Source organism: Lissotriton vulgaris, chromosome 8 (genome assembly GCF_964263255.1).
Source record: "Lissotriton vulgaris chromosome 8, aLisVul1.2, whole genome shotgun sequence".
Lineage (NCBI taxonomy): Eukaryota > Metazoa > Chordata > Amphibia > Caudata > Salamandridae > Lissotriton > Lissotriton vulgaris.
In genome coordinates this window covers 533,000,803-533,015,349 of record NC_141696.1, presented here as the reverse complement: position 1 = coordinate 533,015,349, position 14,547 = coordinate 533,000,803, and the positions used below count along the sequence as shown (strand labels likewise).

The 14,547-nt window shown below is 42.1% G+C and overlaps 1 protein-coding gene across 1 annotated transcript in view; it reads right to left on the bottom strand.

Annotated features, from left to right (window-relative positions):
• Positions 1-14,547, bottom strand: part of ZRSR2 (zinc finger CCCH-type, RNA binding motif and serine/arginine rich 2) — a 170,931-nt gene that overhangs the window by 42,491 nt on the left and 113,893 nt on the right. Inside the window, exon 8 of the mRNA XM_086934342.1 lies at positions 7,119-7,332. Within this exon, the coding sequence (XP_086790468.1) occupies positions 7,119-7,332 (214 nt within the window). The remainder of the gene's footprint in view (positions 1-7,118; positions 7,333-14,547) is intronic.

Below are 14,547 nucleotides of genomic sequence, written 5' to 3'. Positions count from 1 at the left end.
TCCTTAAGATCTCTTGGTTCTAACATCAATCCAATTAACAGTAATATAACAGGCGAGGCGTGGGTAGAGCATTTCTCCCAAATCTACGCTATATCAGCGACCCCTCTAGATACTGTCTCTCTACCCTATAGCGCTGAACCTCTGACCTTTTCATTACTTGAGGTTGAGGATGCTATTATTGATAGTGCTAGTAATAAAGCTCCAGGCCCTGACGGCCTTTCCATTGATCAGATCAAATCAGAAATTAATTTCTGGGCCCCTCTATTATGCAACTTATTTAATAACCTGAATGATAGCTCGATCCCCGAATCCTGGTCGAACAGTGTCATCGTACCTATATTTAAGAAAGGTGACAGGTCTGATCCCGCCTGTTACCGCCCGATCTCACTGATCGATAATACGTTAAAAGTCCTGGGAAGGGTAATTTTTAAACGGATAAGGGACTGGGCTGAAGATAACAACGTTCTTCATTGTAGCCAACTGGGATTCAGAAGTAAAGTAGGCACTATTGAACAATGTTTAAATTTAAATCTGATTATGGCTAAATACATCATTGTCAAAAAATCCCCTCTTTATTTAGGTTTTATGGATTTGAGTTCTGCGTTTGATTTTGTTAATCGTTCAAGGTTGTGGTCACTTTTGCTTGATTATGGTTTGGATGACTCACTGGTGTATTTTCTTTCTTATCTACATAGGGACTTAAAAGCGCGAGTACGAATTAATAATGATGGCGATTTATCTAACGATGTCCCTATTAGCAGAGGAGTTAGACAGGGCTGCGTACTCGCCCCCCTGCTTTTTATTTTATATATCAATAGGTTGAGTAGTACTCTGAGTGAGATCATTAAGGACGTTCCAATTATAAACGGTTCCCCCATTACTACCCTACTCTATGCGGATGACGCTGTATTAATGGGGCGTACACCGAATGCTTTACGCATTTTAATTTCTGGGTTTTTTACTTTCATGTCCGACCTTGGCCTAAACACCAATTTTAAAAAATCTTTTATAATGAATTGCCGACCAAAAAAGTATAATATTACATCCATCAAATCCGGTAACAACACTTTAAAATGCACCAGCACTTTCCCTTATTTAGGGTTGTTATTCTCTAACTCAGGTTCATGGCAGCAACACGCTGCCCATGCGAGTAACAAAATTGGCAAGTCAATTAATTCAATCTTATCCCTTCGTCAACCAAAATTGGCTGACGTTGTTACCCCCCTTCTTACCATTTATCGCACCCAATGCCGACCAACTGGGACTTACGGAGCTGAAGTATGGGGCTATTGTAACAGCACGGCCCTCCAGTTGGAGGAAAATAGATTTTGTAGGAGGGTGCTGGGGGGAGTTCCTTGTGCCCCTACTTTCATCTGTCACAATGAACTAAGGCTGCCATATATTGTCGATTTTATTAAGTCAAGGCCTGCACTTTTTTGGATTAAAATATGGCTAAATCCAGCTGCATCCCTAACGCGCAGTATTATATCTGACTGCCTGTCAAGTGATAGATCTCATCATATACCCTGGCTAAATGCAGTCAAAAATAGTCTGCAGTGTGTGGGACATGGATCTCTATTTAGCTCCCCTGATTCTATTGTACCCGCTCATAAGAATAGTATCAAACGGGCATTCCTGGATTTATATAATGAGGAAAGGATGAGATCAGAATCCATTAAACCAGTGGTCATTAGATATTTGCGCACTATTGATTCAGGTATTGATAATCCAAATAATTCTCTAAGATACCTGTCAATTCCTATAGGAAGATGGAATCGGAGTCTTTTATTCAGGTTCCGGGAGGGAAGCATAGTCAACTTGCTTAGCTTTCCTATTGGCTATAACAAAAAATTAGAAGAGTTGGATTGCCCCTGTTCTCAAGGTGGAAAACAAAGTTTATTACACTATCTCTTCTTTTGCGGCCACTATAAATTGTATACCTGCCAATATTTAAGACCCATCCTCCGTAAATATAATTTACGAGACTCCATTCTAGCACTACAATTTTTGCAAATGTTGCACACCGATGAAGTCATTTATACTGTAAGTTGTTTCATAAAAGCCTGTGTGAGATCGAGGGCAAGTATGGAACACGGCTAATGGACAGTAGTACTATGCCATCCTATGTATTTGTGTACTTTACCATTGTACCAGTTATTAATTACGGATTCCATTACACATGTGCTTTGATTTAAATAATCCTTGTATGAGAATACAATTGAATTTTGAAACTATGTACATCAACGGACTAATGCTCTCCCTCTATTATGCATTTCGCACTTTATATATTATGCACTTTAAGCTACACATGCTGCCTCAACCTAATTGGACAAATTGTTTTTAACTTTTTATGTGTGTTTTTAAATGCTCTTAAAATGTATTTTTACTCTGTATGTACTTTTATGGATGTACTAAATCCGAATAAAGATCATTTGAATTGAATTGAATTGACTGGTAGATATCTGCAGTTGGTACTGGCTCAATTTGTGATAGTCCAAGAGGGAGCAGCTCAACACATCTGTCTTATCATTATTGAGAATATTCTGCAGGGATGTTGGACCTCACCTAATCCCAAAATAAGTGGGCCTACTTGGAAAGGTTGCAAGGCTCTGTGCCTCTTTGTTTAGTAAGGTAACACACAGAGGTTGTGCTGTATGTATATATTAGTACTGATTGTATTTTCAAACTCTGCAGGATTGCTTCCAAGCCATGACGTGTTATGTGCAACTCAAATAGTTAATATAAAAATTCTTGTTCTCCTCAAACCAGAAACCCTTTGTGGAGAGATACTGCAAATTGATTCTTAGTTTTTAGAGCAATGCCCCCACATCAAAAGTGTACAAGGAAGGCTTCCGTTGACTACTTGCCTCTTGTGTTGGTGGTGCTTTCAAGAGTCAACTGTCAAGGTACACACTTAACTGATAACCCTCTTTACTCAGTTGGGCAGCGGCTAGGTTTGGCATTTGCTGGAAATTCTCAGTGCATATTTCAGGCCCAGTGGAAGTACTTTGAACTGATAATGCTTCCTCACCCTTAGGATCCGCAGAAACTGCCTGTGGGGTTTGTCTGTGTAGGGATATGGAATTTGCACATAAGAGGTACAGAACTCTCCTTTCTGTAGAGACAAGGGAATCTTCCGAAGAGTGACCATCCTGAAAGACTGCATCTTGAGGAACTTGTTGAGCTCCCTTGAACTAGAATAGGACACCATCTGCCATTTGTCTTCACTATAAAGAATCTGAAATAGAAGCCATTATTGCGGTGGGTTCTGGGCGTGTGTTCTACTGCTTTACTAGGAAGTAAACTGAAGATGTTTTGATGGAATTCCTGAAGGTGGAATTATGCCTCGGCAATTATAGGAATCGGGGAGGTTTCTGAAGGAGAACCCACTTCTGGACAACTGGGATGTTCTGGGGCCCCACAAAGTAGCCTGATGCTATTCCTGGAGTACTAATAAGAAGCAAAAGGCATTCACACCAGTTCTTATCCCTTGCTGCATCTCTGCAACATGCTTCCTCTAGAGCATTTTGCTCACAAACTAATCTGCCTTGGGCACAGTCTTCTGGCTTTCTTGAGAAACTGCATAGTCCCTTCACCCATGTTGGAAGGAGGTTTGTTAGTAGGTGCAGGTAGGTACCTAGAGCTAGTAGCAATACTACAATCACAAATACGGTACAGTAAAGTCTCAATAAATTAGTACTTGTTCAACCCTTGGTAGCTTGGCTTACGAGCATTCAGGTTTTACTTAGGAGTCAGGTGTGTAAAGCATTTAAAAAACACCATTTACCATAAATACAAAGACACGAAACACAATAAAATTCCAACACCAATTTCTAAAGATAGGAACTATTTTTATCTTTACAATGACACCAAAACAACAAAGATCCAATGTAGGGAACCGGAGATATGATTTTTTGAAGATTAAATGTAAACATGCTTAAAAGCATAAAGCGCCAACTGAGGACATCTGGCCGTGCTTGAACGGGACCAAGTCAAAGTTTCAGGCCGACCGCGATGGAGTTTGGGTCAAATACGATGGGGTGGTTGGGGCCCGTCAAAATTTAACCTTTGCACATAGCCACTTTTTTGGTTCTTTTTCTTTCGACGTGGAGCGACTCTCTAGGCTATAGGCTGGCTGTGGGTCGACGGCAGTGTGGATGACGAAGAGCTCCAGAGCTTTAGCGGGACAAAGCTGAATTTCAGACCAGTTCATGGTTCGATGTTGCTGCACTGACTATTGATGACAGGTCGGTCAACTTCTTGAGCTTTTTCACAATAATTCGCCAAATGATTATAAACTTCTGGATCTTCTTTCAGAAGGCCCTTATGGAGTCTTGAAGTGTCCACAACACCAGCCAAGGGTCTAGAAGCTTTGAGTTGCTCCTTGGAGAGTTGGGACTACAATTCTCCTATGCACCTGGTCAAATCCTTTAAAGTCCACAGGACGTTGGTCAGCTGGGCTCTTTTTGGTGGAGTTGATGCAGGGGACCTCTCGAAGCTCGTTTATATTTGTTGCTTGCAGGGAGTCACTCAAACTTTTAAGGCAAGTCAAAGTCCTCTTTCGTGAAGCCCAGAGTGTGCAGCAGGTGCAGTCCTTATGAGTGCAGTCCTTCTTGGTGCATGCCAGGGGTTCAGTAGGGCAGTCCTTCTTATTCTTCTTTCCAGGCAGGGGTCTAAGTTGCAGGGAAGCTCTTCCATATTTATCTAGGTTTCAGGGGTGGGAAGAAGCGGGGGTACCCTGACCAATGGGGTGCAAGGTGCCACCCTCAGTGATGACCACTTCCCCGCAAGTGGGGCATTATCTTGTCCAAGAAAGCATTATTCCACAAAAATCAAAATGGTGAAAATCTCTCCTGGAGGTTCAAGTAGGGCTAATCCAACCCACAGGTGTGGCTAACTTTCCTTACACCCCCCTTTGACCCCCTCTCCTAATTCAATTACAGGGGCTCCCACCTGGTTGGGGGTGCAGGAAGTGGGGGTGGGCCTGGTTCCTGTCCTCACAGTCTTTCTCCCTTTGAAATCCAGCTTGGCTACCTAGCCCCCTTCCTTTCCTGGCATCTACTGCTGCAAATCTCCTCTCACCAGATGTCTCCTTTGTCTCAACCCAGGTCACTTCACACCTCATTAAAGCAGCTTGGCTCAGCCTGTGAAAGGCTGGCCAATCAGAAGAGATTGCTACAGGGTTGAACTGAGTAACTTTAGAAAAGTAGTTCTATAACTTATTTCCTGTAATAATTATAATATATCCTACCATGGCAAGTTGTTGGATTCATTACCACTATTAATTTGACATTTTGAATTATTTTAGCTCACTCCTGTACGAAGACAGACTTTGTTAATGTTAAACAAAGCCTTCCCATATTAGCTTATGGAGCTAATGTACTGCAACGGGGAAAAACGAAATTGGCAGTTTTTCTCTCACTAGGGCATATAAAAGATATTTTATAATGCCCCTGCTTATTTTAACATGGCGCCCTATGCTTGGGTCACCTAGGGCAGACACTAGAGGTGACTTATATGTAAAAAACAAGGTAGTTTAAGACTTTGGAAGTACCTTTAATTCCAAAGTCAAATTTAGACATTGTTTTATTGTAAAAGCAGCCTGAAAGGCAGGCTGGCTTTTAAAATGACAGGAGGCACCACAGCAGTGCACACTTAAGGTCATTAAAAATCGAATGGGCATCTAAACATACATGCCCTACCATATACTAGGAACTTAACCCCTTCGCTGCTGGCCCGTTTCCGCCGCTGTGCGGTAAACAAACGAACAGGGCGGGCCGTGATGAACCCCAGCCGTCATCAGCACACGAGCACCGCAGAGCGTGACGGCTGGGGTTCGTCACCAGCATGCAAGGGGTTAAAGGTAGGTTGTCAGTACAAATTGTAATTACACCTAATTACCATATACCTATTAAACAGAGCACTGGCCCTGGGCCTGGTTAGCAGAGCCCAGTGAATAATCAGAGTCAGTACCCACCAGTATCAGTCAAAATCATGGGGGCGATCAGGGCAAAAAGGATGACTTTCTCACAACCCCTTGCTGGCTTGATCAATATCTTCCTGCCTATCTCCACACTGACCTACAACTACTACTACTCTGATCTTCACCTCTTCGCTCTTCTCTTCTCCCTTATCGCTTATCCTTCTGCTGTGGGATATGAGGCAGTGTGACAATGGCGGTTGCTGTGGTGGCAGGAGAAGAGGTAGAACAGTAATTTATAACTGAGGTATGGCACCATCAGTTGTTGCAAAATCTAAAGGAACCTGATACTATGGGCTCTTCATTTCTCCTATGCATAGCTTTGCTTGAGAGGGCCATAGATGGTGGATCCCAGTTTCAAGGGTAGTCTTGCATAGCATTTTTCAAACTCATGACCACAGCCCTTACTAGGGAAGGGGTATGACTAGGATGCACAACTTCTTTCTAAGTCACATCGCAGTCAGGAATGTATTCTACACTTAATTGTCCTGGTCTGTAGGCAGTCTCTAAGGCATGTTCAGCCTCGCTGCCTTCAGTTTCTTTCTCTGTGGTGAGGATCAGTACAGGTGATAGCCTTAGCACCATAAGAGGTCAAGAAAGCTGGGTAAAGGAACTGTGAATTTCAGGTTGTGTGTAGACAGCATTGTGTTTATAGCTAGGATTGTTTGTGATCTTTCAAGGGACAGCAAATTCATACTGCTAACAAACTGATACTGTATGTTATTGCAGCTTGCATCAGCAACATTCTGTGCATGCGCTGTCCACTGATTGCGAACTAACGCCAATAAAGTAACAGTTTGACATACTTGGCACACGCATTTTGCCATATCTCCAAAATGGCTGATAATATGTTCACCAACCCAAGAAAAGCCACTCAGTGACTGAATGACTTTCATGCGGAGCAAATGTGGTGAACATTGTTTCGTGGTTTTTCAGTTAAATTAAAAAACACACCTACAGAAATACCATTTTAAAGGGGAGTACAGTGAACTATAAAGATATCAGGCAAGAAAACAAAATAAGCTTCTTCAACTGAAACATCGTAAGAGCATGGGCCAACCTAAACAAGGAATACTAAAGAAAAAGTCAGCTCAAGAATAAAATGCTATACCAAACTTAAATATTAATGTGCACATACCTTGAACTGAATGACTTTTCCCACACTCTTAAATTCAGGAACAGCATCACTGTAGAACTCTAGAAACTGGTGATAGATTTCATCCTCGCCGTACTCCAAACCAGAATCTGTGTCATAGTCATCCCTCCTGGACTGCTCCATTCCAAATGTAACAAACATACCTCTGATGAGGAGGGTTGGGCTGGAAGTTGGATGGGCATGCTTGCGCGAACACCTGCCAAAATGTTTAAAGTAATAAGAGATCGTAAAATTACTGATTTTAATCCAAGTTCTCCGTCACGGAAATGCTAATTTAAGACAAAAATTAAGAACATTGCTGGTTGTGTTAAAAGAGAACATTTCTCTATTAAAAACATTTTTTAATGAGCTTATCTCCAGGGAAACATTAAATGAATTACATTTAGTTTTTTTGTTTTTTGTTTAAAAATAAGACAATCATAATTAACAGACAAGTTAAAAAGAACAAAAGAGTGCAGATTCAGCATATTCAAAGAAAAAATGAAAATAAATTAAACTGTAATGTGAACCAGCTTTCAAAGAGGGAAGGGAATTGTTCTGTTTTAAAGGCTACAGCAATTCCACTACAGACACAGTGCTCTGCTGTGGCGGCTGACCATCTCGCTCATTTTGACTTCATATCAGGATTCAGATTTTTACTTAAGCCTCATTGAGGAGGAGGGTGGGCTATTTATGGCTTCAATAAAAAATGCCACTGACGGAGAACTAAAATTATAAATAACTTAGTTTTCTTACTCCATTATGTGATCTTCATTCATGGTTGTTAGCACTGAAATGAATCAAAAGCTCATTCCATAGATACTGGTGCATGGAAGCATTAGTATTATAAATAACATTAAGGATGATCAGCCAAAGAGGATAAGAGAGAGAACTACCTCACTGAGGCATTTGTCCACATGTCCGAATCACAACATTGTCTAGTAAACAAAGGAATGAACCTATCTCAATAATAGCGTCGCCATAAGGAAAGAAAAGCTGCCTCTCACGCTGAAGTAAGGATTTTTGCATAGATTCCAAATGCAGCTTCTTTGATCTTAGGAAATGACAACATGAGGCACCCATGGAAAATAAAGTTTCTTAACAAAACAGAGCACTTTTATTGCCTTCTAATAAAATCTTTGATCACTAATATAATAAAGAAGGAAGCCTAGGAGGGGGGATTTCTGCATGATGTTAAGATCGCCAACTGTTCCTTGATTGAGGGAACTGCAAGCCATGATTAGACTAGGTGAAAGATATTACTGTAATACAACATCATTTTGGCATGTTGCAAAACTGATGGATTTCTGCAGACAGCTTCTTCTTAAAGGTGGAAGATAACACAGTACTGTGGCAACTGGGGCCTGAAATTGGCCCCACGCTTCTAGTCGGAGTGCATAGCGGTTATAGCACAACATATCAGAAAAAAAGAAGTTTCTCAAAATTAATCTAAAAGACAATAAACCTACAGCCGTCCTACAACAAGATATGAGGCTCCTATTTATTCTCACATAAGTATGTGTGGTATAAAACAAGAGACCATCCTCTGAGAGCCGTTCTAGACAATCCCAAAGTAAGAGTGTTTACTTTGGAGGAGAGGCATTGTTTTATCCAAACAAACTAACAACAGCCTGCAAGATGCCATCTCCACAACGATTGATATCACCTTGTATTTTGATTCTTGCATATACTCATCCATATATAAGACGATTACAACATTATCTGGCACATCAATGAACCAGCACTCCAAAAACAAGCTGTCTCCCACCAGCAGCTTTGCAGTTCTTCCTATAGCAATGTCAAACAAAGAATATTATGACTAGAGTTCCTATCCAAACGTTAACCATCACAGACTACTGTGGAATGTGCTTGACTGATGGGAGAGTTCATATGGAATGGATCCAGTCCAGTTCACTTGGTCCCAGAAGAGACCATTTATTACATCTGCCTCCTCAAACTTATAACAGGTCACATAAGCCTGAAGACAGCTCTTAAAAAATAATAAAAATAGTACAGGACACTACAATAGTTTTATGATACAAATAACAATGATGAGATTATAATTAAATGATAGAAAGGTCTGCCTTATGCTATGGTTCTAACATACAGCTTTCACAATATATCACCTCATGCTTAAAGGATGCATAATGAACAGATTGTGTGGGGGACCACAATGTAATATTGGACCAAGTATGCTCACCAAATGTTGACGTTTGTAGAGACATATGGGTAGGTTACTAAACCCAATACTGATAATTATGAGGCAATGATCTGCTTCTGTTAAAGGTCGTGCACCTTTTTCAATATAATGAGTCTGTTTTTGTGAACAGTGTAAATGTGCAAGTGACTTACACCTGGGAGATATTACATTTCTACTTTGATCTCAAGTTAACTATTTAAAAACTGATGATGATGACATTTTGTTTAATAAATGTGTTTTGTGCTGTCTAATCTCTGTGAATTTAGGGATTCAGCATATTTTTCATTTATAGACTTCAACATTTCAAAGCACATGTTATATATTGATTGTTTAAGCAAAACCAAATTGTGGTCCTGATGAAGGAGACAAAAAAGTCCTGAAAACCTAACATGAGAGTATAAGATAGGTGTGACGAAGAGCATTTTTATTAATTTGTTTGTACTCTTAAAACATTTGGATTATTTTATTATAGAGTAGACTGCGAGGGTATTAATGTTCGAGCTTGTTGATCGCCCCTTAGCTAATATGATATAATAATATTTACTGTAATTGTGTATGTATTTATATAGCACTTATGACCCCTGAAGAGGCATTGAAGGGCTTTTTGGGGAGTGGCAAGATACTTCGGAACCCCAGGTTAGTAGTTAGTACAATTTTATTTCCATGCATGTTTAGTAGGGTTTAGAGTAGGGAATAGAATGATAGGAATGGATATGAAAAGGGGAAGTTTGCAGTAGGGATAGAATGATAGGAATAGAATAGAAATGGGGAAGTAGTACATTTTTTGTAAGTAGTGGTCAGTTGTGCTTGTAAGTTGGGTTGCATGGCTAAAAGGAGGGGTAAAAGTTGGAGAAAGAAGAAGTTCATAGTAGACGGAAAGGTTTGGGATAAGACAGATGGAAGGAGGGATGAGAAGGACGGATGGGATTTTGTTTTAGGTTTTTGTGTGTGTTTTAATGGCAAAATGTAGAATATATATATATATGCCTTCGTCAGTGTCATATATATATATATATATATATATATATATATATATATATATATATATATATATATATATATATATATATATATATATGTATATGTATGATGCTTGGTAAAGTTATGTTTGCTTGATTAAACAGGTTTATGTAAACACCCAAATGAACATTAAATCAACAATATATACATGGTTTCCTGTCCACATTTATCTTGTGGTACATTATTTATGGTTTCAAATAACTGCAATTAACAGATATATACACATGCAAATTATTTTAGTTATAAGTAGCAGTCATAACCCTCTATATATGCGCCTATATGTACACAGAAGCAACATTTTCAACATGGTCTGCTATAAACATGTATCTTGTGGTGTAATGCGTAGTTCACCTCATATATAAATGCATTTGTTTATTTTCTTCCTGAAGAGAGTGGTCCTTTGCCATGTATTGCTTTGTGTGTGATGCAAAGCAGCTTTAAGGAGGATCTTCTTGCAACAGGTAACCAGTGTTGCACCCTCAAAGCAGGGGTGATGTGTGCTTGTGGCTTTACATTTAGGCGCGGTCTTGTGGCAGCATTCTGAATTCTTTGTAGTCTTCACATAGTTGATAAAGACGAGCAATGACACAGACCGTTAGCGTAGTCCAGTTTTGATAGGTGAAGAGAGTTGGTAGCTTGAACCTTGTGTGGGAATCCTAGGTGCGAGAAGAAAACTTGATTGGACTACCTTACCCACTTATTGATTCATTGACAGTTTAGCATCCATGTTAATTCCAAAGTTTGTTTTACCCCTGTAGATTTTTTTTGCAGATGGCCCTAGATCATCAGTCCAGGCACCCAGGTGGGCCGTAGGTTTTCCATTCGCCACAGGTGAGTAATCAGTTTTGGAGGCATTCATTCTGAGGTGGTTCTATGTCATCCATTGGTCAATGGCTCGAAGGCAATCAAAGAGTTTTGATGTTTTAATCTTCTATAGTTTTTCCAGTTTCCGAAGCATCTGTGTGTAATCTGCGCAGATATGGAAGGAGATGTTAAATAAACCCATTGATAAGATCTGGTAACGATTTCATACAGATGTTGAAAAGCATGGGTGAGATAATTGAGCATCGAGGGACTCCTTCAATAATGTATGATTTAGAAGAAAATAGGGTGGTACGTATGATATTTGCTATGTTGTGTAGGTAGGATGTGACACAAACGAGAGCTGTGCCCTCTATTTCGGCCTCCTGAAGTCCTTTTATGATTGTGTAATGATCCACTGTGTCAAAGCCTCCTGAAAGGTCCACGAGAAGAAGGGCAACAACTCCGTTCTTGTACACTGTGTTGTTAAGGTCATCCCAGATAGAGATTAGGGCCAATTCATTGTCTCTTTCTGGACAGAATCCAGTTTGGAAGTCAGAAAGTAAGGAACTGTCAATGAATTTTGACGCCTGGGTGAAAGCTGCTCTTTCTGTAAGTTTGCCCAGGAATAGTCTTTTGTAGTGGGTTGGTAGTTGTCAGGGTTTCGAGTGTCTAGGGAAGGTATTTTTTTTAAAAGGGGGTATATGTATGCCTTTTTAAGGTGCTCTGGGAAAACTCCTATTGTTAAGTTGTTGTTGATGAGCATTCTTACTGGAATGGCTGCTGAAGGCGATAGGATGTTTTTGAAGGTGTGAGGTGAATGAGGGCAGTCGGCTAGTTTATTTGCTTTAACAAGATCCCCCAGAAACTCTGCTCTGCCCATTATGGCGGCCGGCATATGGATACAGATCTGTGAACCCACCAAGTTTATGAAAGCCGCTTTCAGGGCTGCTTGTGGCTGTGTTGTGAGTTTTTCTTTGCGGACCTGGTGCCACCTACTTTCTTCTTGTTGAGGGAGGTCCTTGGATTACTTGAACCCTCACCTCCCCGCTCCAGGGGCCAAGGTGTTCGGGTGCTTTGTTGCTGGCCCCATCTCTATTGGCCTGGATTGGAAAGTTCAGCTGGGGGCAGTGAACTCCTGCACACACTGCAGTGTCTATTTGGGGGGACCACCCGTATCTCTGGAGATATTCTTTTTGTTTCCCCACCACCCCATGAGCACTGGAGCTCCAGTATCTGGCTGCTGGCCTCTTGGCTGCTGGCCTCTTTCCTGCTGGCCTCTTTCCTACAGGTCATTGGTGGGGTGCTGGACAGCGGCGATGAGGACCTACGCTGTGCTCTGGACACTGGGCCAGCACATCTTATGGCGTATATTGTGGAGGTCTCTGCAAGCGTCTGGAGACTTTCATTGCTTGCCTCTGTAACTCTGCTTTGACATGGGTGAAGCATATGCTCTCTTGCGCAACCGTGAGGATTCGCACAAGATTTGGGAAAGGGTTGCTACTCTGGAGAACTCAGTGCAGACCCTAGCTCCAATGCTCAATTGGCCGATAATCATATCACTGCTCTTGAGGCAGAGACTAAGAGCTTGGCAGCCCGCTTGGACAACCAGGAGGCTAGGGCTAGGTATAAAGACGTAGTGGGGCTGCCTGAACATGCTGAGAGGGGGACACCGTTCTGACTTTCCTCAAGACCTGGCTCCAGAAGGTTCGTGGCACCCAGAGGTCTCTCTAACTTTTATTCCCTGAAGGCACGCACCAGGTGCCAGCGCAGGAACCTCATCCTGGGCCCCACCACGTGCTTTTGGTGGCCAGACTCTTGCATTTTTGGGACAAGGATCATCTCCTGCAGCAGGCCGGTGCACCCAGCCTGTTTGTAGTGGAAAATGCCAAAGTGTTTACCCTTACTTCACTCTTCTAGTTCAAATGCAGCATGCATTCTTTACAGCTGTCAAGAAGAAGCTACGCGACATGGGCCTGCTGGTCGCATTGCTTTTCCCTGCTCGCCTGCGGGTCCAGTTTGAGGATAATGAGCATTTTTTCACAGATCCGTCTGCGGCCTGGGATTGGATCGAACTCTACAAGGGTATGGTTCGGCCTAAATCACCTGGACCTAACCAATCTACATGCTCCAAGCGCCAATGTACTCGGCGACAAGGGGTGGCACACACTACTAAGGCAGGTGGCATTGAAACACTAGAGGGTGGTTGAGACTGCGGCTACTTTGGTATTCTTGTGCGGCTCGCAGCATCTGTGAGCCGTTCCTCCGCTTCGGAGTTTGAGGATTCCACCACTCCGGGTCTTAAGAACATTCTGCCTGGGGTCACTCCTGGATCCGTGGACAAATTGGTTTGATATGCTCCATTGGACCTGCCCTGAGCGTCATCCTTGCTTATGCTCAGTGTTTCTGAGGAGGGATGGTAGACTGGCTGTCCAAGGAGTCCCCCAGCCAAAAGCTCGGTTTATCTCAGTCGTCATTAGGAAGACAGTTTCGCTCCACTGGGACATTGTGTAAGCTACAATGCTTCGCATGGACTTAGGCGTGCCCTTTGTCAAATGGCCCCCTGGCCAGGATCTGCACATGTCCTTGGTATCGGAGGCCTTTACTGTGGAGCGGGGTACTCGAAAGGGTTGTCCCCTGTCACCTTTATTATTTACGTAGGTTATGGAGCCTTTTGCCCCTACGGTTCGTTGGGGACTACACTATCAGTGCCTGAGCATTGTACTCTAACTGTACTGTCTTTTATCTGTATGCTGACAACATGTTGTTTCTTAGGGAAAGAGACATCAACCTGCTAGCAGTCATGGAGGCACTGTTTGACCTTAAGTCCAGAGTGAGCTCCGAAGTCCATTAGGCCAAGTCATGTGTTTATCCCTTGAAGGGAATATCCCTTCCCATTAACACAGCACTAATGTTGAGATGGGACGAGACACAGTACAGTACCTTGGAATGGATGTTTACAGCTCCATGGATTTGCTGTATAAAAGAAATTTTGGCCATGTGCTGACTGGGCTATGTCGCTCCGTTGCCTACATTGCCTCGATCAGTTGGTGGCCACGTGGCTATTTCCAAAAGTATTACACTACCACAACTTTGTTGCTTGTTTGCAGCACTTCTGTTGGGACTAGCCCCCCACAGTTCTTTCAGGAGACAGAAAACCTGCTTCTTTCTCTTTATTGAGGCACTTTGAGTCACCAGGTAGCCCTATGGAAGCTGCGGTTGCTCGTGGCTGAGGGAGGACTCGCTGCACCCAACTTGGAATTAATACTACCTTGCGGCGCAGATCCAGTGGGTGGCAGACTGAAGGGCATTTTATTGGAAAGGTGTAGGAACTGGCGAGTGTGGCTCTCCTTTCAGGGATTGCCTCTTGTGTTTTCTTCTGAAGCCCACACCTGCTTTCAAAGTGCAAAC